Source organism: Lygodium microphyllum, chromosome 24 (genome assembly GCF_053477565.2).
Source record: "Lygodium microphyllum isolate KBCC chromosome 24, Lygodium_microphyllum_v1.1.10, whole genome shotgun sequence".
In the NCBI taxonomy this organism is placed as follows: Eukaryota; Viridiplantae; Streptophyta; class Polypodiopsida; order Schizaeales; family Lygodiaceae; genus Lygodium; species Lygodium microphyllum.
In genome coordinates, this window is record NC_141158.1 from 135,782,871 (window position 1) to 135,806,563 (window position 23,693).

At 39.5% G+C, this 23,693-nt stretch overlaps 1 protein-coding gene across 1 annotated transcript; it reads right to left on the reverse strand.

The window, feature by feature from the left end:
* Nucleotides 1-15,621: 15,621 nt before the first annotated feature.
* On the reverse strand, nucleotides 15,622-22,733 carry PDE329 (calcium homeostasis regulator). Its single transcript, XM_087665728.1, has 3 exons — nucleotides 22,314-22,733; nucleotides 16,630-16,794; nucleotides 15,622-16,315 (listed from the first exon to the last, which is right to left on the reverse strand). Exons 1-3 carry the CDS (start codon nucleotides 22,689-22,691, stop codon nucleotides 15,950-15,952), a joined length of 909 nt encoding a protein of 302 aa, XP_087521854.1. The 5' UTR covers nucleotides 22,692-22,733; the 3' UTR covers nucleotides 15,622-15,949.
* Between the last annotated feature and the right edge of the window lie 960 nt (nucleotides 22,734-23,693).

The following is a 23,693-nucleotide window of genomic DNA, read 5'->3' on the forward strand; positions in this document are numbered from 1 at the left end:
TAAGAAGAACATGTTGTCCCAACTTTAGATCTAACTTACAACGATGCTTATCAGCTTCGCGTTTCTGCTTCTCTTGTGTTCTTTAGATAGCAGCTTTTACTTGAGTGAAAGCTATATCAATGTCTCTAAAAAACTCATCTGTTGTGCTGCTGCAAAGATCTTATCCTTCGTAAGAAGGATGTGTGGTAAATGAGGCTTACCATAGATGATCTCAAAGGGTACCTTACCAGTATTAGAGTGTACCGTGTTATTGTATGCAAACTCTACTAAAGGAAAATACTTTTCCCATTCTCTTTGATTATTAGAGACATAGGATTTCAAAAGGTCCAGAACAATAGAATTAACACTTTCACTCTGCCTATCTGTTTGAGGATGATAAGAGGATGAAAACTTTAACTGAGTCTCAAGGTTCTCGAAGAGAGCTTGCCAAAAGAGGCTAGTCATGCAGGGATCTCGAACACTTATAATGGACTAAGGCATGCCATGATGCTTGAATATGAACAATGAATAGCTTAGCCATATGATCGGCTTTGATTGTCTTTTGCACAGGTATAAAGTGAGCTTGCTTACCGAATCTATCAATGATAGTCTAGATTGCATTGTTGCCTACTTGTGTGCGAGGAAGCTCCATGATAAAGTCCATGGCTATACTTTCCCAAGGTTCATTGGGAATAGGTAATGGCTTCAATAGACCAAGTGGTTTCATACTTTACTTTTTGACATATCTTACACTCACAGACATATCTTTCAATGCCAGTTCTAAGAGTGGGCCAAAAGAAATATCTTTCCAATGCTTGAGTAGTGGGTAGAATACCCCTATGTCCAGCATATGGAGATGCATGTGCTTCATCCATTACCTTGTGTCTCAATGGTAATGCTATACAAATTGCTTGATGATGATACAAATAACCATCTCAAATTGAGTAAGGTATAATTGACTGACTTGCTGAGTTAAGCTGATCCCATATGTTGAGAAGTCGGAATCAATTGCATTCATTTTGGGTAAATCCATGAACTCATTATGGTAAACAATTGTGATTGCATTCACTCGAGGTCTCCATGATAAAGCATCTACTACCACATTCTTAGTTCCAGATGTATGAAGGATTTGAAAATGAAACATAGATAAGAAATTTGCCCAGTGCATCTGTTTCTCTGAGAGCTTCTTCTGAGTGAGGAAGTATCTTAGACTTTGGTAATATGTTTTAATAACAAAATCTGCACCAAGTAAATAGTGTTTCCATACTTGAAGGGCATGTACCACTGCCATAAGCTCTTTCTCATATACTAGAGCATGTAGCTCATGATCTTTGAGGCGTCGCTCTCAAATGCTACTGTATGATGCTCTTGGTTAAGCACAGCTCCAATGCAATCCCCAAAAGCATCGCAGTGAACTTCAAAAGGTTTTTGAAGATCCGGAACTATGAGAACTAGTTCTTGAGTCACAAGAAACTTAATTATTTCAAAGGCTTATAGTTGCCTTGATCCCTAGTGAAAAGGCATCCGCTTCTTAGTAAGGTCATGTAGAGGAGATGCAACATACGCAAAACCTCGTATGAACCTCCTGTAGTATGAACATAGGCCCAAGTAACTTCTAACTTCATGTACAGAAGTAGATGTAGGCCATTCAGCAATGGCTCGAATCTTCTCATTATCCATTCTCACCAAGTTGTGAGAAACAATATGGCCCAAGTAATGAATTTTCGAAAGGAAAAATTTACTCTTCTTAGCATTGACCTGTAGTCCATGCTTGAGAAGCTCTTGAAAAACAATATAAATATGTTTTCTATGCTCTTCTTCAGACCGTGAAAATATTAGAATGTCATCAAAGAAGACACATGTAAACTTTGAGTGAGGTCTAAAAATTCTCTCCATCATTCAATTGAATGCGGCGGGTGCATTAGTCAAACCAGATGGCATGACTAAGAACTCGTATAGTCCAAATGTTGTACGAAAATCTGTCTTATGAACATCTTCAGGTGCTATCCATATCTGGTGATAGCCGCTCTTGAGATCAATACGACTAAAGATACTATCCCCTTGCAACTTATCCAAGATATCATCTATCCTTGGGATAGGAAAACGTTTATTGATTGTAATCTTGTTCAAAGATCTGTAGTCTATGAACATATGAAAAGAACCGTCTTTCTTTTGAATAAGTAAGACTAGAGAGTAGTATGGAGAAGAGCTAGGTTGAACTAACCCTTTTTCCAATAGTTCATTTACTTGCTTTAGGATCTCCTCTTAATGACTTGCACTTACTCGGTAAGGTGGTTGGTTAGGTGGTGAACTGCCTGGGGGATAAGATCAATTGTGTGATCTTTCGGGTGCTTAGGGGGTAACTCTCCTGGGAGTGAATCACTAAAACAATCTTCATATTGTTTAACAAAATCATATCTGGCTTGATCAATTAAAGAGAGGGGTTCTGTTAAAGTCTGAGACTTAGAAGCATTAGTTGGTATTGTGTGTTCATTAGAGACATTAAGTGCCCTTGAATCATTAGCTTCTTTTGACTCTCTCATAAAAATCATGTATGCAGAAATAAATTTCTTCATTTCTTTAGAAATGCTAACATGACTAACCATTGGCACAGGCCAATCTCCAGCATCAGCAATGCATACTATGTTCCGACCCTTGAGTTGAAATGCAAGGGTCTTCTTAACAAAATCAAGAAGAGGTCTAATCTTGTAATGCCAAGGCATGCCTAAGATAACATCACAGTTACCAATGGGTGCAAGTAGAAAAGATTCTTGGTCACGGTAATCCCCAATTCTAAGATTCAACTTCCCTTGGATAGGAGTAGAATTGGTTGTAAGTCCTTCAAATGCCAAACCTGATCCAATTGGTGTTCCCAATCGATCCGGTGGAATTTGTAGCCTTTCAACAGTATCTGCTAACACAAAATTATCTGTGGAACCTGGATCAAAGAGTATCAAAACTCGTTGATTGTTGAGTGTCCCCCAACCCTTTAAGAGTTGTCTTTTCTTCTCATTTGAATGTGTTAACTTGCACATTCAGAATAGAATTTGAGGATGGCGGAGGAGGATCTTTAACCACATTTGCTTCCTTCCTTTTGTGAGGACAATTAGGCTTCATATGCCCTAACTCACCACAAAGAAAGTACCTTCCTTCCTCTTTGTACTTTTGTATCTCAGAGGGTGAGAGATACTTGCGCTTCTTCTTGTTACCCTCTAGCTTTGAAAATTGGTCATGGGTAAAGGTAGGTCTTCTTCGATTAGTCCTATCTCTTGGTTGATCACAGAGCTGCTCTTGTCTATCTCTATAAGAACTCATCTCCAACTTTTGAGATATACCAAGTGTACGCAAACTTTCAGCTATGATGGTAGACTCCATCATACGAGATAAGGTTTCATGTGGATACACCTTCATGGTTTTGTGTAAATGAGGGAGTAGACTAGCTTTAAACTTCCTTTTCTTCTCTTCATTCGCTGATCTCCATGATGAAAGGAGTAACCTTGAGAAGAGTAGACCAAAACTTGTCCACATAACTAGTGACCCTCTCATGCTCTTTTTGGCCTAGCCAATCCCAATCCTTCTTGACATCATTCTCAAAATCAGGAGGCAAGAACTGAGCATAAAACTTCTTCTTGAACTTTTCCCAAGTCGTGGGTTTCCTTCCCTCCAAAATGAGTGTCAACCACCAATTGCTAGTGGTGTCTTTCAAGTGCATGCCTACATGCCTAAGCTTGGACTTTTCTCAGAAATTACCATAAGAAAAAGCAACTTCAAATTGCCTAACAAAGGCTAATGCCTTAGCAGGATCTCTCTTACTAAAGTAAGAGTCAAAATTTATGTCCTTATCCTCAGACTTGAAAGTCTTAGTCTTCTTAAGCTTGCTCCTCTTATGGTCCCTCTTTATCCGTTTGCGGATTGCATGAGACTTAGAACCAAGAGAGTAGGAACTAGAAGTTGATGAGGAGGAGAAGGAACTTGAGTAATCAGGGGAGTAGCTGGTTGCTGAGGGAGATGACTCCCTCCTTATCCACCTCACTCGAGGTGATGTATTTTTACTCTTCTTAACCTGAGAGTCCTTCTTCCTTCTAGGAATCTTCTCAGCAATTGGATTCTTTGCACCTTCACCATCAATTGGTGCAATGGTGTTTCCTCTAGTATCACCATCTTTTGGAGGATTCGGTCCTTCGTAAGTAGCTTCTTCCCTTGCCCTTAAGTTGTCAATCAATTGACGTACTTCAGGAATCTCCAACAAGCTATGATACTCTAACAATTGAGCTTGTAATTGCTCACATGTAGGAGCTTCATCAATTGCCATTTTTACCTTCTTCTTGCAAGGATCGCCTTTACTTTGAGAAAAGCAAAGAGATCTACTCCGATACCACTGCTATAAGATCTGAGATACACGCTCGACTTTCTTATATACTTAAAATATATATGGCGAATATTATGCTGGCATAGAGGGAGAATAGATGAGAGAAAAGAAAGATGTAGAGAGAGAGAGAGAGAGAGAGAGAGAGAGAGAGAGAGAGAGAGAGAGAGAGAGAGAGAAACTAACAACACAGTAGGGATTGGAAGATGGGCGGAAGATGGGCTAGTCCCCCCCCCCCTTGTGGAGTTATATTATTGATAAGGAGAAAGCTCCTCCGTTACACATAAACCAATTCTTACTTGTAGATCTTGGAAACGAGATCACGGTTCCTTACACGCTATACAACCAATTAATAATAACACTTGCACAACTTGGAAGTTGGCACCTTCTGATCCTTCTTGAGTCTCCTTCTCTCCTACACAATATGTATACTCTCCTCTTGGTGCTTGATTCCAGCAGAGCTTCTGCAGCACTTGCACCTTCTCTTCTCCTCTTGGAACTTGATTTCAGTAGAGCTTCCGCAACACTTGCACCTTCTCTTCACCTCTTGGAACTTGATTTCAGCAGAGCTTCCACAACACTTGATTTCAGTAGAGCTTCAGCAGTTGCACCTTCTCTTCTTCTCTTGGATGCATGCAAAGTGATGCTTCCTTCCACCTCCCTCACAACCCAAGGAGAGCCTCCTATTTTATAGGCTTTCAAGAGCTTCTCTTCTTGGAGAGAGACTTGAGTTGATCTTCATGGAAGATGTGGTTGTTCCAGGACCTACTCTGCAACACTAATTTTGAGATATCTCTCTATGCGTTGTTTGGATGAAAAAACGTCCAACACGAAAGTTGTAGATCTGTTGTTTCCAATAACTCTTGCGGCCCATTTTTAGAGATCATTTTTCTATCGCGAGATATTTCAAAAATGGATTTTTCATATCTAAAAAGAAAAAACCAGCTTTTTAAACTATACTCTTAACTTGTGGTCTATGCAACCACCTTAAGTCATAGATAAGGAGAGTTCATTAGATTTCCTTGGGCCTCAACCTAATATTAGCTTGTGTCATTTTAGACCTTAGAAAGAGAAAATCACTTCTCTCTTCACTTCTAGAGGATCATGTCTCTTGTCTTCCTTAGTAAGAGAATTACCTCTCTCGTCTTTCTTAATGAAAGAAAAGACCTTAAACCTTGACTTGTAAGGGAGAGGATGACCCCAAATGAATACAGTGCTCATTACACAGACAAGTAAACGTTCCCAGGCGTCCTTGGATGCACAGATAAATACATATACACAATGCTAATTCACTTCCTCTTCTTAGAACTCAATCCATCTTCATTTATGTGTAACTCCTTAGTTCTTGTGTACACTCTTACACTTGGCAGACACTTCTTTTTCCCTTCATAACTTGTACTGCATGTACCAAATATCCTCGTCAGAGTGCTTTGATCACCCCGTTAAGTAATGCACTAGGAATACTGGTCTCTAAATGGTCTCATGGCCATGCTAGATCCACTCAGTACCCACCCACACAAGACCCATCATCACCTTGGCAACAACCCTTCCAAGCACCAAGCCCTCATCAACGCAAAACCCCGCAAGTGCCATGGGATTGGCACTCATCTAGGAAGGGGGTAATGTTAACCCCAGTTCGAGACGAAAGAAAAAGAAGTCAAGAATGCATATGCAACAGAAGAAGTAAGATGGAGAATAGCTAAAAGCGTGAGGGTGGCCTCAAAAATCAAGTCAAAGGAAAAAGCACATTTGTAAATGCAAGGTGCCCCTAAAATTGTTGTAAAAGAGCGCCAGGCTCCCTCCTGTGCAAATTGTAAAAGGTATGCGGGCATAGGTAAAGATATAAGGAAAATAGAAGGAAATGGAAAAGATGACCTTACCACAATGGCCGGTCATGTAAAAAAGGGATGGGTGCCCAAGGGATTTAGAGCACATATAAAAGTTAAAAAGTGAATAGAGAAGCTCATTCTTTGGTGTGTGACAAAAGTGGACTCATATTTTTCTCTTCCTCTCTTCTCTTTGCTTGCTTGTGTATGCTTGAGAGAGAGTGTGTGTGAGAGTGAGGAAGTGAGTGTGTGAGGGTGAGGGATCTTGGAGGTGAAGCTCTCCACATTCTCCTCTCTTCTTCTTCTCTTCTCTTGTCTCACGCGCGGCTATGAAGGATGGAGCTTGGAGGTGGAGGCTTGAGGGTGCTTGAGCTTGCATCATGAATCGTGGAGCTATTGGTGTGCTTGAGGGAGGAGGCAACTCATTTGGGCATCGATGTAAGCTCACTACACCCAGGTAGGATCGAAGGCACGTCGGCTAGATGAGAGATAGCCATAGGTGCTTGCTTGAAATGCTTGAAGGGATAAGCGGTCCGTGAGTCTTGACGGTTGAGAGGTGAGCTCCCACTACACTTTGACACATTATCAGTGGTGTTAGCCTTCATAAGGACTAGACTAGAATAGTCTTTAACAATGTGGACTTTGCCTTTGCATCTACTACATAGAGGCTTGTAATCGATGGACCTCCTAGGGTTTGGATAGTTTGGGAAAATATGAGCCTTTTCTCTACATATGTAACATCCCACTTCTGACCTCTGACCACCTCTTGTGACTATCTTTCTCTGTAGCTTTGAGAGGGAAACCTCCTTGGACTAAAATTAGGTCCAAATTCCTTAGGCTTTGGTTTGACATCTTGAGTTGTCATCTTGGATTCCAGTAGATTGAATCTTGCTTCCTCATGCATCTCCTTCAGAGAGCAAAAGTTCTCTGTGTAGTTCTTCCTTAGATAATATGAATAGAAAGCTCTAGAAATGGTGGATTTTCACATACATTCAATGGATAAATATCCCATTTGGTGGCATTTTTTTCACTACTTATTGAACCTTACGATGTCTCAAATTGCTTCTATGGGATTAGAGATGCTAGTAGTATTTGCTTTCAGAGTATGCAATTGTTGTGTTATCAAATCTATTAATTCCTTCTTAATCTTTATAATTGAATTGGATAGGTAGTTCTTCAAAATTTCTCCTCCTAATGTATTTTAATTACATCATATACCGACTGAGTTCATATAAAATAACATTTGTTTTGATTTTGATTCAAAGCTTTTGTCTAGACTGTTGATTTTGCTAATTCCAATTGGTAGGGCTTCATTGTTGTTGATGATTTACCAATGGGGGAATTGTCTAAGACTATTGTTGTTGTGGTTGAACCATAATAGGAGATACTATCTACAACCATTGTTGGGTTAGAGCATCATATTGGGCCATTGTAGGCACTTATGGGCCAGGGTAGGGTACAGTCCTAGGGACTAAGTTAGGCTAGTAGACAGTTGGTCCTAGCATTGAGGGATATCATATCCCTCGTCCTCGATTCATGGCCAATCTTATTTCTACTTCATCATACAATCTGGGACCTTCCACTACAATCTAGAGATTTGCTACCCTTCTCAATTCTATGAACTTTTCAAATATATGGTTGTAGTCCTCTGAGGAAGACTCCTTCGAAATTCCATCATCCAAATTATGGTTGGGACCATCTCTTTAGTATAGAATCCATCCTTTAGACATAAGCTTTGATTTGTTCTCCAAGGAACTAACTTAGATTCATGCATTCTTCTTGCATCCCCTCTTCGAAGCCTTCACGCTTGAGCTTGGTGATGACAAAAGCCCACTTTAAATCATCCCATATGCCAAAACTACATGCTACTTGTCTTTTATACCATTGAAATTCCATACCCTTGAAAGTGGCAAGGAATATCACCAGTGGCCAATGATATGGGGTCCTGGCGCGCTGCTGACTACACATGCTACCATAAACTCTGTCATATGAAGATTGGGTCCTTCAGACAATGAGACTACATTCACTAGCCTATCATCTACATTTTCAAGATGTATCTGGTTAGGAAGGAAACCTTGATTCAATTGTGCCGTTGGGACTTTTGAAAAGAGTACTGCAATGGCATCAAAGGATTCTTCTCCTGCTTTGTCATTCTTTGCTTTGCCCTTCACTTTCAGTCTTCTCACATACCTATTATTGAATCATTCATCAAAGAGTTGGTTCCACCCAGATTTTCAATTCTCCATAAGAGGAAACACAGGGTCTTTTGCTTACTTTGGTTGCCAAAAGAGTCTCTTATTAGCGTTTCTTCTACTTCTTTTTTTCATAACCTCTCAATTCAACCTTCATGCCATTGTAGAGGGGGTGCAATTCGATTCTAAATGTCACAAAGTTCATCCATTTGAGGATAGCTAGGGTGGAGCCCTCCCATGGCAAGAAACTAACACAAAAACAAGGAAACAACACACAAAATCTATGTGTATGGCTCTGCCATTAATCTCACAACATGAAAGAAACCACAAATCTCTCTCTCAATAATGAACAAACTCATCACCTTCATTATCTTCATTAGAAATTATCCATCTCTAGCATTTACACAAAAGGAAAGAGGAAAAGGAAAAGAGGAAAAGAGAACTTTTTACACAAAGAGAGAAATTTTAGCATCATACAAAAGAGAATATGTGAGTCTTGGAAGAAAGGGGAGAGAAGAGGATGCACAACCCTTCAATATTTTCATTATTTTTTTAAAATATTGATACATGTCAATTTTGTAATGCTTAACCTTCATTATTAAGAAATGTAAATTACCTTATTAGGAACATTTAGCAAAAAATACATAACAATGGAGTTTTCACAAACTAAAGACTATGACAACTACCTTAAAGATGCCTTACCTTACTATGCTAACTCACTTGTATTAGGGTGTTTGTTGTTGGGGTAAAGGTCAATGGCAAATAACTAGGCAAGCGCCCCTTCTATAAGTATACATTGGATAGTCATATAGATGTGAAGATGACAAATAAGGGTACCATTCATTGTACCCATAAAGTTCTCTTGCGTGCTTCTCAAGCCTCTTTCCCTCCATAGGTTATACTCTTTCAAAAGGCTCAACACACACTTTGTCATAGAAATGTATCTAGCAACAAAGAAACCTAAAAGAACAATGATCGTGTACACTTATTCACCCTCATTATTTTTCTAATAGAACAATGCTCACATGCACTTGTGCATTCTCATTGTTTTCAAGGTTGTTTGCATGCCTCTCTCAACATGAGAAATGTAGGAAATGACCCTCCCAAACATGCATTGAGACAAGGCTTTATTTCTCTCCCTTCATCCTACCACCAAGGCATGTCCTTTATCATTAGCACCACATGCTTGAGCACATACTCCCCTTAGAGTCACTAAGCAAGTTGTTCACTTAAACCTCGCTTTCCTTTTGTATTGTATGTAATATGAGATTCTTTTTTCTAGAATCTTCAAATTTCGACATGAGTCCTTGCAACTAGCAACTTTGGTATCAAACACCTAATTGTTTTTTAGTTTGTTACAAGCTTGTAAGAGTTATATCCAGTTCTTATGTATTGTTTTTGGCCTTCACTAATAGAACTTGCAATTTAGGGCAATTTTTCTATGCTCCTTTAAGCACTTTTTGTATATATAATTTCTTTATTATTTATCCTTACTATAAAAAGTCAACTTTGTATCATTTTTACATTTCAATTTATAATTCTTAGCTGTAACACATTGCTTATACTAGATCTAGGATGTAACAAGCAATAAATTCCTTGGAAAAGAGCATAAATGTCCATATTTCTTTGTTCCATCCACATTGCAGTTTGGTCATATGCAATAAATATAGTTGAACATGAGAAAGAAACTAGTCAAATGAAGAAGTTCATGGAGATAGGTTTGGTTGGACCCACCCAGTCACCATTGTCTTATACCTATGCTTTGTTAATCCTCTCACCATAACTTAACACAACATCAAAAAATTTGAGATGAACTAAATAAATTGAGAAAACATGAACAAGAGAGTGCATGTCACAAGATTGAGTACAATCTCCCCTAGAACATTGTACCCGCTCATGGGAAAAATCTCCCTTGCAAGATTATACCTAATCTTGTGTTGTGTACTCTTGGTGGGAGATTGTACCTAATCTTGTGCCAAGCACTCTCTTGTTCATATTCTCTCAATTTCTTTGGTTCATGAATAAACTTATGTATCCCTTTCTCCTCAACTTTGTGCTTTTTTAAAACCATATCCTCATTTGTAGTATGAATTCTAAGAAGCACTAATTTGTAGTGTGAATTCTAAGAAGCACTCATTTGTAGTATGAATTCTGAGAAGCACTCACTATGTGAGAAATCTTGAGTAGCATCAATTGTTTGCCAAAGAGAGACAACACACTTTCTACTAGTAAGGTGGAGTGTTTGGGGCATATAAAGGTACAAGGGCCGATATAAATTAGTTTTATGTGTTCAAGATTGGTCTTCATTGACCACAAGAATTTCCCGAGGGAAATATAGATCCTTTTAATGAAGCACTTTAATCTATTCAAGGGGCAAGAACTTTCCCTTCGAAGCTCCTATAGTGAATGGTTGAGACCTAATCTTTTTTAATAGTCTTTTGCATACTCTCTACCCCCATACACACCACAAACTTAGGGATACTACTAGTTCTAGTGGAAGTTGAATAGGTATCATGACCCACACACTGATTTTTGGCCACTAACATGTGTACATAAAGAACTTGACCAATCTAATAGCCTCTAGAAATTATTAGGTTCTCAATTCATCACATTGATTGAAATTATATAATAGTATAGCCTCACCCAAATCAAAAACTTGATAGAAATTGTTAAGAATGCCTCAATTATCTGTAGCTAGCTTATCTATTGATGATACCCCATAGCACTTGTTCCATTAATAATCTCTAACCAATCTATCTCTTTGTGAGAACTCATATCACTTGTTCATTTTTCTAGCAATGCAAAGGGGAGACAAGTTACTTCCAAATAACACTTATGAAAGCATTCCATGAGGCAAAGGTCTTGCCACCTATTGACATTCATCTCCACCATTTATGAGCATATCCCTCCATATGTAGCAAAGAAAACTTTATATTTTGAACTTTGGAGTTATAAAGAGCTAAAAAATGTTTCATTCTTTCCATTCATTCTACCAAGCATCAAGGATGTGAGATTTGTTATTAAAATTTTGGAACTAAAGTTTTAGGTTTACATTTAACCTCTCTAACATGTCTTGATTCATAGTTAGGATGCATGTTATCATTTCCCACATTGTATGCCCTCTCATGCTGTCCATAATGATTTTAACTACATAATGAGAGTCATGTTGTGCATAATTCTCTCCATAAGGATTCTAAAATTCATAGAAAGTTTGGGCCATCCCTCCCTTGGCTATCATGGCCTTGTGTGGCCTAAAGTGTTTGGATGGTGCATTTTCATGTTCCCATTGTTCACATATTCCTCTTTTCATTTACATTATCCTTTTCTCCCACGGATTGGATGTAGTAACTCTTTCTCTATGCATTATGAGTTGTTGAAGAATTATATGTCCTATTGATTCTTCATACTTTCAGCTTCCTCCATGACTCATGTGCTGAAGTAGTCTTTGTCCCATGGTTTGTGGGTGGTTTATACATTGAATCCTCCTTTTCTCATGGTCTAGAAATTAGAATTATTTTTTCCATGACATATACAAATTTTGTTTTTCCACTTATTTTGCAGAGCTCAAGTACCCCATCATGCATGTCCAATGAAGCATCCATATGTTGAAATGAAGTATGATAGACTAAGATCCATGGTTTCCATAGCTTATATACTAAATTTTATTTCCCCCTCAATTTTGGGGCTCAAGCACCCCCATCATGCATGTCCAATGCAACATCCACATGTCCAAATGAACTATGAAAGGTTGACCTTCATGGTCTCCATACATTTGCATTCTCTTCCAACACTTCAACCTCTTCGTCTTCTTGATGAATCGGCTCAAACAATGAATGGGTTACTTTATAGCTATTTTCCATATGTTTCATGAATGGTGTTGGAAAATTCAAAGGTTTTGGGAGTGGTTTCTTGTCATTTTTCTTCTTAATGCTCATATTGGTTCATTTCATCATTATTCGCTTCCTTTTTAAGGATCTATGTAAAGTTTATTGTGTGTGACTCGTCCATGGTAGCAATAGCTTTGTTGATCAACACCTTAGCAAAAGTATCAAACATATCTTTAAGAAAATAAAACTCCAAAAGTATAGGACAATTTACATGAAGTTATACAAAACTTGTTGAGGAAATAGGGATAAACAAATCTTCCCCCTCTTATACTCATTCTTTTACATTTGCCAAAATCCCAAATACTTGTCCAAGTGGCTCTTTTCTTATCCCCACATAATGGCTAACCATATAGCCACTTTGTATTCATCTCATGATGTATTTCAAACATGCTACCCTTCACTTGCAATCTCCAAACTTGTATAGTGTCACCGTCAAGCTTTGGACAAGAGGGAATCCTCTACCTTTAGGAATAAGAAAACTCAAATGAGTGTGTATATATGCTACTTAGAAAGCCCAAAATTTGCAACAAAAACTTTTGGATGATTAACTAAATCTCGCATAGCTACAAAATGCTCATTCTCATGGGTTAAATGATGATTCTCCTTCCAAAACCTTGATATAGAAAACTTGGCTGAAAAAATGAGTGTGCTTTGAGAGAAAATATTGACAAGTTCCATGCATCAGGGGACGTTTACCATATTTTGAAGAAAATGAAAGATAAGGGTCTCCTCTTCCCCAAACCCTACCAAAACCCACTTGAAAATGAAGCTCATGATGTGTGGAATGGGTTTGCAACCATTTGAGCAAGAGGCAATCCATCATGGCAATAAAAGAGGAGAGCATGTAGATGGTGAGGCAAGAGGAAAACTTAGGATCAAGATGAAGAGTCACACAAAAATCCGCAACTTTTTAAAATGCCACCATGCAATAATGCCAAAAAGGCAAGACACCATATAAAAAACTAATTCGATCAACTTCCCCAACAAGAAAGGCTAAAGTAGTCAAGCATAACAATTTTCACCTAAACTTGATTTCAACTTAGAAACCCTAAGCAATGTAGCAAAATGTGAAAATATGAGAAAAACCCCCAATATAGCTAGTTATCCCAAAATATGAAGATCTTAAATTCATGATACTAGTAGGCTCAATCTAACTAGCTATGCTCAAGTTATGAAACCCAATATGTGTGAGTTGTGAGCCAATTATCACACAAGCCCCAATCCTAAAGCTATGTTAAGTGAACTCTCAAGGAATAAGATCACAAAATAACATAAGATGTTGTGCCTCTAGGAACCAACTTGGTTGGGAGGAGTTTAAGGGTTGCCCTTATCTAATTTTTGGTTTATTCCGATCAAGGAATATATTGCTAATGAATATATATTTGATAAGGGCCTGTATAAACTTGCCCAAACAATTATATGCCATGATCCCTTATCAATGGCAATTACTTAGTAAGTCTGCTAACACTATATTGGCAACTTGGAGTAACATACATGGATCAAACAAAAGTTGCAAGACATGGCACCACATTCTCCTAATATTGCACAATAACCATACTATAATCGAATCAACATTATTTTTCTTAAAGTCACTTTTCAAATAGACTTCCAAACTACAATCTTGCAAGTTCATTTGCCACTAGATCACAACTTGCTAATAGAGCACACAACTACAATCACATGTTGACCTATTATCCCAAGGAACAAATAATCTATCTACATGTTTCAAAAGCACAACATTTGGTCTAATATTTTATTCATCACATAGGAGCATTTGACCATATATGGTTCAAGCAAAAGTTGCAATTCTATAAGTTGTGAACAAATTGTGCAAATATACTACAAAGCAAACACAAAAGTAGATGGAAACATAAACCCACAATGAGAGAACATTAATAGAGCACCGACTCACATATTGTAAAGGAACAAAGGCACCCAAGGTGCACCATGGATACTCTAGTACAAGCTTCAAGACTAGATACCCAATGATTGCACCTTGAGCTGGTCCTCCAATGCCATGACTTTTCTCAAAAGTTGTAAAGTGACCACCATGTAGCACCATTTCATCTCTCTGGCTTCACATGCATGACCACCATTCTATCCCATAGGGAAAAAAGTAGATACTTCTCCAAAATCCAAAAGTAATCAACATCGTCCCTATTGGGCACTATAGCACTCAAGCACAAATATATGAATAACATAAAAACAAGTAAAGTGAAACTCTCAAAAGGGGGACATAGAATCATAATAAAGCGGAATCAAGAAGAAAACGACATGCATGTTACCTTAGGAGGCAATAGCAAAGGGAGCTAAGATAGGCTAACATAAAGAAATGCAATTGCAAAAATGTAAATGTGGATAGCCCAAAATATCATAGTTTGTCAAGTTGAGCAATGCACAACCATCCACCCCACAATGCAAGGCTTGCCTTAATCACAAAGCTCACAAAACTCAGCCATGCAATTGAAGATGCAAAAGTAATGCCACATCTACATGCAAGTATAACATGAGTTTAACTTCTTTACAAGCCTAGACCTCTAATACCTTGTTGGGCAATGTAATATATGCTATAATTATCTTTATATGCTCCATGCTCAATGTCATGCTAGTTCTTATGTGGGTGGTAGAGGAAATTGCTCATATGCCAACTACAAATCTAGCAAAGCCAGTGCATGCAAGATTGTTGATTGGCAAGGAATTCAAAGGGATGATCAACTTGTACGATTCATGTGTTAGTGATTTGGCCAATGCTCTACTAGTACAGAGCATAAAACATGCATGCATTGGAGGAAAGTTCCATGGTGGTGGAGGACCTAGTGCAGAGAAACTTTTGAATTGATTACAACAAGGGATTATCCCCACACCAATAGCGGAAATAAGGATGGTGGAGCAAGTAGCAATTAGAATTGAAATGCATCAACAACCCAATTTTAGAGGCAAAAATATAACTATAGTGAGGAAAGGAAAGGTTGATGGGAAAGTGGGGTCGAAGGAATAAAATGCCTCTCATAGGCTTGAGTATGTGACTAATGACCCCAACCCAAAAGAAAGGTCCCAAGAAACTATCACTCCATGGGACGACCTATGAGAATTAGGTTGGCCAACAATCAAACAAATAATACAACTATGTGAATATAGATTAGGCCTGCCACCCATGGACTTGTGATATGATTAGTTCTAACACTTTGAAGTTTACACAATCAACATATAACAATTTATTTCCCATTAAGCATGAATGTGGTCATTCCATTGCATTGTCTTGAAGTTATCAAACTCACTTTGTGCTAAAATCCCCATTCTTTTCACATATTGCAATTTGCAAATTCAACTCCCCCCCCTCTCAGCCCAACTCTTCCTTGTAAATTCCCCTGTTCTTTTTATAACCAGTTAAAGGCAGGTTGCATTTGATAAAATTTACAATCAACCAATCGCTTGAAAATAAATCTCTTATAGACAACCTAAGGCCTCTGCCCGAATGCTGAATGCCTGGTCCAACATCTGGACTTTACAAGGATCAGCAGGCAGTGTGTCACGGAGTACACATGAGCGTGCTGATACTATGTTCATGGAGATTGTCTCAGAGCATGACTGTTTAAGGGTATCACCAACATTATCTTCTTCAAGCCCTCAGAATCCAGCTGTTGCTCTCCAGATATCAGCAAATAGCAAGCTGTGGTGTACCATCAGCAGATACATTTTTTACACAAAGCTATCTAACTTCTCTTCCGTTAAAGCGGTCTCTTCAACAACCTGCTCATCTGTCCCCTCCATGTTGCTCCCCACATCCGCATCTTCCATAGCCTGTGCAGAATCTTCCATTGTAGTCTCACTTACATCCATTTTCACATCCTTGCTCTCCTCTGCAGCTTTCTCTCTCACCAATCTTTCTACTTCTGCTTTTTCAGCTCCAGGAAAAACATTTTGCAAGATTACAGTGAGCATTTGCACATCTTCCTCTTCCATGTTTGCTTTTGAAAGGCAGCATTTACAGATTGCATCCAACGCCTTTGCTGCTCGGGCTTCATAAGGTATAAATGGTACAGGGGACTTGGATTTAAGTCTCTTCTGTGAATTTTTTTTAAAAAAAGAGTCACGTCAGAATTAGTGTACAACAGATCTTCCAAAAATTTTGTATCCATTAAAAGACTCAAGTACATGCCAGTTACCACCCCTCCCCTCACCCAAAAAAAGAAACAGAAGAACAGACCACCACACGCACACATCGAATGCACATAAGGCAACACATTAACTGTATAGACACAAAATTACAACAGATTAACTGTATAGATGCAAAATTTAGCATCAGATATTCAAGAATGTGTGCACATGCAAAAATGATTAGCCATGCAAATAAACAGAAAGAAGGCGAATCCAATCACCTTGGCAGCTTGATCCATCAATAAATTGAAGTTTTCCTCTTCAAACTGAATATCAAATGAGACCCGTAAACGGGTAGCACCTAGCATTAAGTCCTCAGTTTTGAGCAGACCTGCACCCAGTGCTGCAGCCCAGCACCACAGCAAGACATACTGGGGCCTGGCAATCTGACCAGATAACAAATAACAAGTAAACAATCACAGACCTCAGAAGGATATTGTGCATGTGAACATTTCTAACACATTTCTAACAGAATCATATGATCAATTGTTCACCTGCTTACAAGCTCATTATGTTGTGCATCATTTTAAGTTGAGGTAATTCTCTCCCATAACACAAATACTTTATCCTCTTGCTCACTTCTTGATAATTTTAACAAAACTAAAATACATAGATGCAAACAGCAACCAGTGTTAATTCGTCCCCTTAAAACTCAACATTCCTCGGGCCTCTCAATTCAACACAGTAATGCTTCCAACACACTTGGGAAGATGAGACTTGGCAGCCATTTGGAGATTGCCCATTTAAGTAGGCAGTCTAGCCTGATTGACAGATTTGGACTATGTAAACCTGGCAGCAACATCATCGTTGGGCCCTTGTACTTCCACCGCCATGTATTAACGTCCTTTAAGATGCATCAAAGGCATACATCAAGATTTAAGTTACAATCCACTTCAGAGTGCCAACTGGCCTACGAGACAAAAAAGTCGACCTACAAGACAAAAAAATCAGCCTATGTGACAAGAACAGATACATCTGAAACTCAAGGAACTACATCTTCTGACATGGCAAAGTTAAATAAGCATGAAACTGATATGAGAAGCTGCAGGGATAAAAAGATGACCAAAATCACCCCATGATGTCTCTCATGGGTCTATCCTGCATAGACAGGCTAGAGTGTTGAGGCTTAGTTATTCAATGCATGCCAGCATCATTTGTATCCTAAACCCTGAACCCTGATCCATGGTAACTCCTCGTGGTGGATCCACAAGTCTGTCTAAGTTGTGCTTTGAAGAATTAGATGTGGCTAACACTCATAGCTCTAAGAGGCAACACTCATCTATAAAGTTCATCCCCCTAGAGAATGGATCAAGCAGTGGAAGCAACCTCTGATCTTATATCATATTGGGCATTTGCATATGTAGTGTCAATCTCCAGCTCAAGCTGGCAGAGTTGGCAAATCCAAATCTTTTACTTTTTTTTTCTTTCGGGGGTGTGGGGGGGGACTTACTCCATAGACAACCAATCTCTATCCACAACTGCTGTGAGAATGTGCAAAGTTGACTAATCACACATCGTACTCCGCGAGAGGTGCGTCCAGCTCAAGCTGGCAAATCCAAATCTCTTTGAAGAGGGGAGGAGAGGGAGAACTTATCCATTGACAATCAATCTCTATCTGCAATTGGTGTGAGGATGTGCAAAGCTGACTAATCACACATCAACCATGGCTACATAATATAAGAGTATCAATGCAACCAATGTGTCCAAGAGCCAAAGCATCCTCCAAGGTTCTTGAGATTGTACATATGCTCACTAGTTTTCCATGGCTTGCAATGCAACATAGTCTCAGATCAACCTATACTTTGCTACTATTCTCATAGAGAATATCAGCCCTACAAAAGTAGACCAAAATAGACATATCTCTAGATCCACAAAACCATCTCCTGCGACCAGCCTTCCTCCTTGGATAGGGTGATAAATAACCTGATTAAGCACTATTTACAACAATTAACAAATTCACAAAGCTGAAATGCACACTTTACCATATAATCTTGGACATTGGACACCTTGTTGGCCCCAAAACCGGTGCCCCTTTTAGTATTTATTTAACTTGATTGAAAAAGAAGCTGATATACAATCGGATTCTCCCAATCCCTTTCGGTATTCCAACTCCCCTTGCTGTCCAAAATGTCCAGCAAGTCTTCGATCTGCTTTGCCCCTTGATTCGGGCAATCAATTGGCCTTCACTCGCTTTGATGGAGATGGAAAATGCCGCAAATTCAATGGATTGCTAGTCCCTCCACCTGAATTTGACTGAAAACTGCTTAAGCCCTATTGAATCCAACTCTTGGAGCTTCCAATTTTTGGGACACTTCCTAAGGCTGTTGCTAAACCCTAATTTCTATTGCTGATTAGGGTTTACAATAGAGAAATTTGAAATTTCTCCGCCTCCAATTATCTCAATGGTGTAATCTTCGGAGCAAGGCTATAGAAAGGCTAGAAGATGAGAGAGAATGCTGAGGAGAGAGAAAATTCAGACTTTCTTCATGAAGAACTGAAGAAAATCTGTCATTTACTATTGCTACCCTATTTCAACAGCTTGTAAATGCAAAGAATTGAAGAGAATCAGTCATTTACTACTACTACCCTATCTCAACAGTCTGTAGATGCTGTCACCTGCTATTGATTAGTTTTCTCATGTCCTTAGCTACCTTAGAAGGTCCTCCAATGGCTGCAAATCAGTTCAACAGCATCTCCTCCCTATCTCTTGCAGGCCGAATACACTAAAATGCCTCTCTCCAACCTCTCAAGACGTTTTTCAGACTTGCATGGGCATTTTTGACACGTGGCAGCCTTCCCAAATGGTTTTTTCAGCATTATCCATAATTAAATATTAATTGTCAGTCTTTAAATACTAAAAACTATCACCTATTGTTGATTGGTCTTCTCTTGTCCCTAGCTATCTGAGAAGGTCCTCCAATGGCTGCAAATCAATTCAGCAGTATCCCCTTCCTCTCTCTTGCAGGCTGAATACACTAAAATGTCTTTCTTCAGCCTCTAGAGACGTTTTTTAGACTTTGCATGGGCATTTTGGCAAGTGGCAGCCTTTCCAATTCGTTTTTCCAGCATTATCCATAACTAAATATTAATTGTATGTCTTTAAATACTAAAAATTAATCCAATAATTATTTCAATGCCTTGAAAAATACTCTGATTGGCTAATAATTAAATTGGCTAGACAACTTTTATTCCCGAGTGTCTGTGCACCATCTTTGACCATCAAATTGGCGTTAGGTACATTAAATACCACTTTTCTCGTGTCACCAACTAACGTTTATGGCCGAATGAATGACCTAGGCCAACAATTGGCACCAGATACCACCAAGTACCTATGTGACATAACTTATAGCAACTTTTTCCTTTGACATCACGTGATTTTCTCGAGTCTTGGCTAGACAACTTTTATTCCCGAGTGTCTGTGCACCATCTTTGACCATCAAATTGGCGTTAGGTACATTAAATACCACTTTTCTCGTGTCACCAACTGACGTTTATGGCCAAATGAATGACCTAGGCCAACAATTGGCACCAGATACCACCAAGTACCTATGTGACATAACTTATAGCACATTTTTCCTTTGACATCACGTGATTTTCTTGAGTCTTGAGCTCGTAGATTTACTCTAACCCTAGTTACACCACCTCACATGTCTGAGGAGGAAGGCTGGTTTCAGAGGGCACTAAGGTTGGTTGGAAAATTATGGCAGCACTAAAGATGGAGACAAAGACTGTGACAAAGACAAAGCCAAAGAGTGTGCAGCTAGCAACACCTACAACAAATAGAAGATGGGGTTGCCATGACTAACAAACACCTAGCAGATGAAGGAAATGCACACTAAACTAAGTGTGGTAATGACACTCAGAGCTCCAATGTCTCTGTCACTCACAACCAAGAGATGACAGACTAATAGAATAAAATAGGAAATTAATAATTGGTCATCTTCTTCATGATCTTCACAATCGTGTCAATCATTAAGATGATGAATTGATGGAAATGCCGACTTTTGAGTGGTGGTTGTCTTCATCATCAAACCATTGAAACCAGCGATGCATCTTCCTTCACACTACAAATACACAAGGAAACCGCTGCTTTTCAGTGTCAGGCTGCCCAAATAGCGGAGAAATCAGCTACACCCTTCAAATGCAAGTTATAGATGCCCTGCATACTACATAAAAGGCCTGAACAATGCAGCAAATTTACATTCTTCGCAGCAAATCTGCACCAAACAGCAAGTAGAGTGTGGTCTCCTCTTCAAAGAACCTCTAGGTCCTCTCTTTCGACTCTGAAACCTTGTGAGAGCGTGCAATGGAAGAACATGAACACAAAAAGAGAACGGAAGAGAGAGATTGCAAAGAAAGAAGAGGATGCAAGAAGAAAATCTGCACTGAACTCCAAGAGAATGCTGAATACAAAGAGGACTAATCAGTCCTTGCATGCAGCCCAAAGCGTCAATGAGGGCACTAGAGCAGGCTGATGACGAAATGAAGCACCAGATGATGGAGGAAGCCAGAATCTGCAAAATGATGTGTCTCCCACTAAGGTGGGGCAGCTATGAATAGCCATTGAAGCCAAAAATTCACCAACTGCATCACAATGGGGGCAAAAAAGCTGGCCGACCAGCAAAAGGCGATAATTTGATATAGGAAATGCTGGTCACCAAGAAAAAACTGGTCGCCCCACTATTGGCAGTGTGAACACAGCCTCAAACCACTGAAAAAGTAATGCCCGCTGGCCAGAAAAAACTTGTCAGCCCATTGTTGGCAGTATGAACACAGCCTCCAGCCATTGAAAAAGAAACGCAGGTCGGCCAAAAAAACTGGTCACTCCATTGTTGGCAGTGTGAACACAGCCTCCAACCATTGAAATAGAAATGCAGTAGGCTGGATAGCTGAAACAACCAGTGCGAACACACTAAAATTGACTAAAAAGCATAATGCACTAAAATGCACACTCCAAAAAGAGCCGACTCACTGTGGCTCACAGGCAGGAGATGACTTTGTATGACACAAATGACGACTAACATAAATACTATAATTATGGACTTCCCAATCTATATAGTAAAGTTTCTATCTAGGCAAAGTTGAAAGGACATATAATGCATTGAGCTATTGCTACAACACCTTTGGAGTGTCTAAGATGAGCATAATAAAGATATCAATATAACCCCAAAGGAAGCTCCATCTCCTCCTAGTCTATTGATATGTACAATATCTCATCAATCTAGAAACTGAAAAGAGTAGGTGAGAGTGGGCAAACTTGCTTCATCCTAATGGTGCTACTGATCTCTGAAACCCCTGATAGAGCTTAAACCCATCCAATGCCAACATACCCCACCATAAAACCCACAAAGCAATCATCGATCCACCTCTCATGTACTCTACCCCCTTTAACTGTAGCTCAAATTGTGAGGATGTGATCAAGAGTAGAATATGAGCAGAATATGCTTTCTTGAACCCTGCATGTCCACATACCCGATGTTTGTGTGCCTCTTTCCATTTGTGCAGCTCATCCGCTAGTTCGGATCCATAAAGCTTGGCTAGCAAGTGGCTGACCACAATGGTCCTATTTTTACTAGGAACCATAGGATCTTCGGCTTTCATTATGAGTATTATAGTACTAACTGGCAGAGAAGACTTCGCAAAGGGCTCTACTCACCAAGTGGACTAGGAATGGTGACAAAGCATTGCTTGCATGTGAAAGGTGTTCTACTACCAATCCATCATGGTCCTGTGCTCAACCAATTTGTAGTCTAATGATGGCAAAAAGGACGTGTCATTCATTTCATTGCAATGATTGTACGATGTCAGTTCCCATAGAAAGTGCGGCCTTTTGTAGCATATGCCCAATTCATTTCGACAGTCGAGGTAACGATGGAATGCAATGAGGATAAGGAAATGCACCTACCGAGCCATGGCGCTGCTCGAAGTCGAAGAAGACAGTGACGACTTCAGGCGAGAAACTTCGATAGACGCGAGTGCAGAACTCCTTGAACTGGATGCGGTCGGAGCCGACCCCGCCATCATCGCTGAGGATGCGTGCGAACAGGCCTATGACGGGCAGAGCTCCCACCACTTTGTTAACGAGGCCGGAGACGGAATTGGAGTCGTCGAGGTAGGCGCGTGGCCCGCAGCAGCGATGGCGCCGCAGTAGGGAAGGTTTGCTGCTGCTGTTGTTGGAGAAGAGGATTGCCAGCGATGGAGGGCGCCATCGACCGCCGTGGGAAGCTGACAAAAATGGGGATGATGATGAGGATGGGAGCAGGTAGAGTGAGAACAGCCCCATCTTGTTTTACCCTTTTGTTGTTTGTTCTTTGTTGCTCTTAAAAGAAAAGCAAAATTGCATGAATTATATAAGGGCATCACACATTTGTGATTCTTTTACTATGGCACCCACCTTTCACCCCAAAGGTAGGGTATCAGGCAAGGTATTGCAGAGCCTCCGAATTTTGGGTTTTAGACCTTTGACCTCCCTCCTGCACATGGCACACTACTATCTTCTTCTTAGTGGATCAAAGGACATTATAGTGGACTGTCATCTAACAAACTCGCTCCATTAATTGTTCAGTTAACCTTGTGAAGTCAATGCAATGTCTAATTGGATTGCCACTCATTAGTTATTCTTTCTTTTGACCTACCCAAGACCCATATTAAAGCAAACCAATTGCATGATATGTGGGAGGTCAAAGGTTTACAACCCTTATTTGGATGGCTCCAAGATGTTTGTTTATCATCAAGATTTGGTTACCAACAAAGACATCTTGCAAAATGATAATTGACTAGCCCTTAGGCTTTCCCAATTATTTTAATTGAAGATCTTGTCTAATTGCATGCCACACTTAAGACTATGTGTGGTGATTGTAAATGATAGAACGATAAGTTCACTGAGGCCATGGCTAAATGACCATAGTCACTACTCAAAGATATCTGAATGAGGGTAGATTAAAGGACTTCTTGATTGCCTAAATTTATGATCACAACCCACGAGGTGTAGACTCCAACTTCCCCACATGATTCATCAACAAACAATTGTGTGGCATCATCATTTTCATCAATACCTAAACCATACAACTCCATCAAGGACAAAAATCAAGAACCATTGACTAGACCAAACCTTGTGAATTCTCTAGCAAGAGACAAGCAACGAATGATCTTGCGTGGGTTTCCCTTTTCCTTCATCATCCATGACGATGACCCATTGTTTAACATTATACCTTGTCAATGCAACCGATGTCCAACTACACTTCTTCAAGGGAAGTGATTGAAACCTTCCCAAAGAAGAGTTCGT

Bases quoted from the DNA above. Each gene is read 5' to 3' on its own strand.
- PDE329 (XM_087665728.1), bottom strand. From the start codon at position 22,691: ATGGGGCTGTTCTCACTCTACCTGCTCCCATCCTCATCATCATCCCCA. The intron at 16,795-22,313 runs GTAGGTGCATTT...TTATCTGGTCAG, and splicing joins TCGAGCAGCGCCATGGCTCG to ATTGCCAGGCCCCAGTATGT. The intron at 16,316-16,629 runs GTGATTGGATTC...AAAAATTCACAG, and splicing joins TGATGGATCAAGCTGCCAAG to AAGAGACTTAAATCCAAGTC.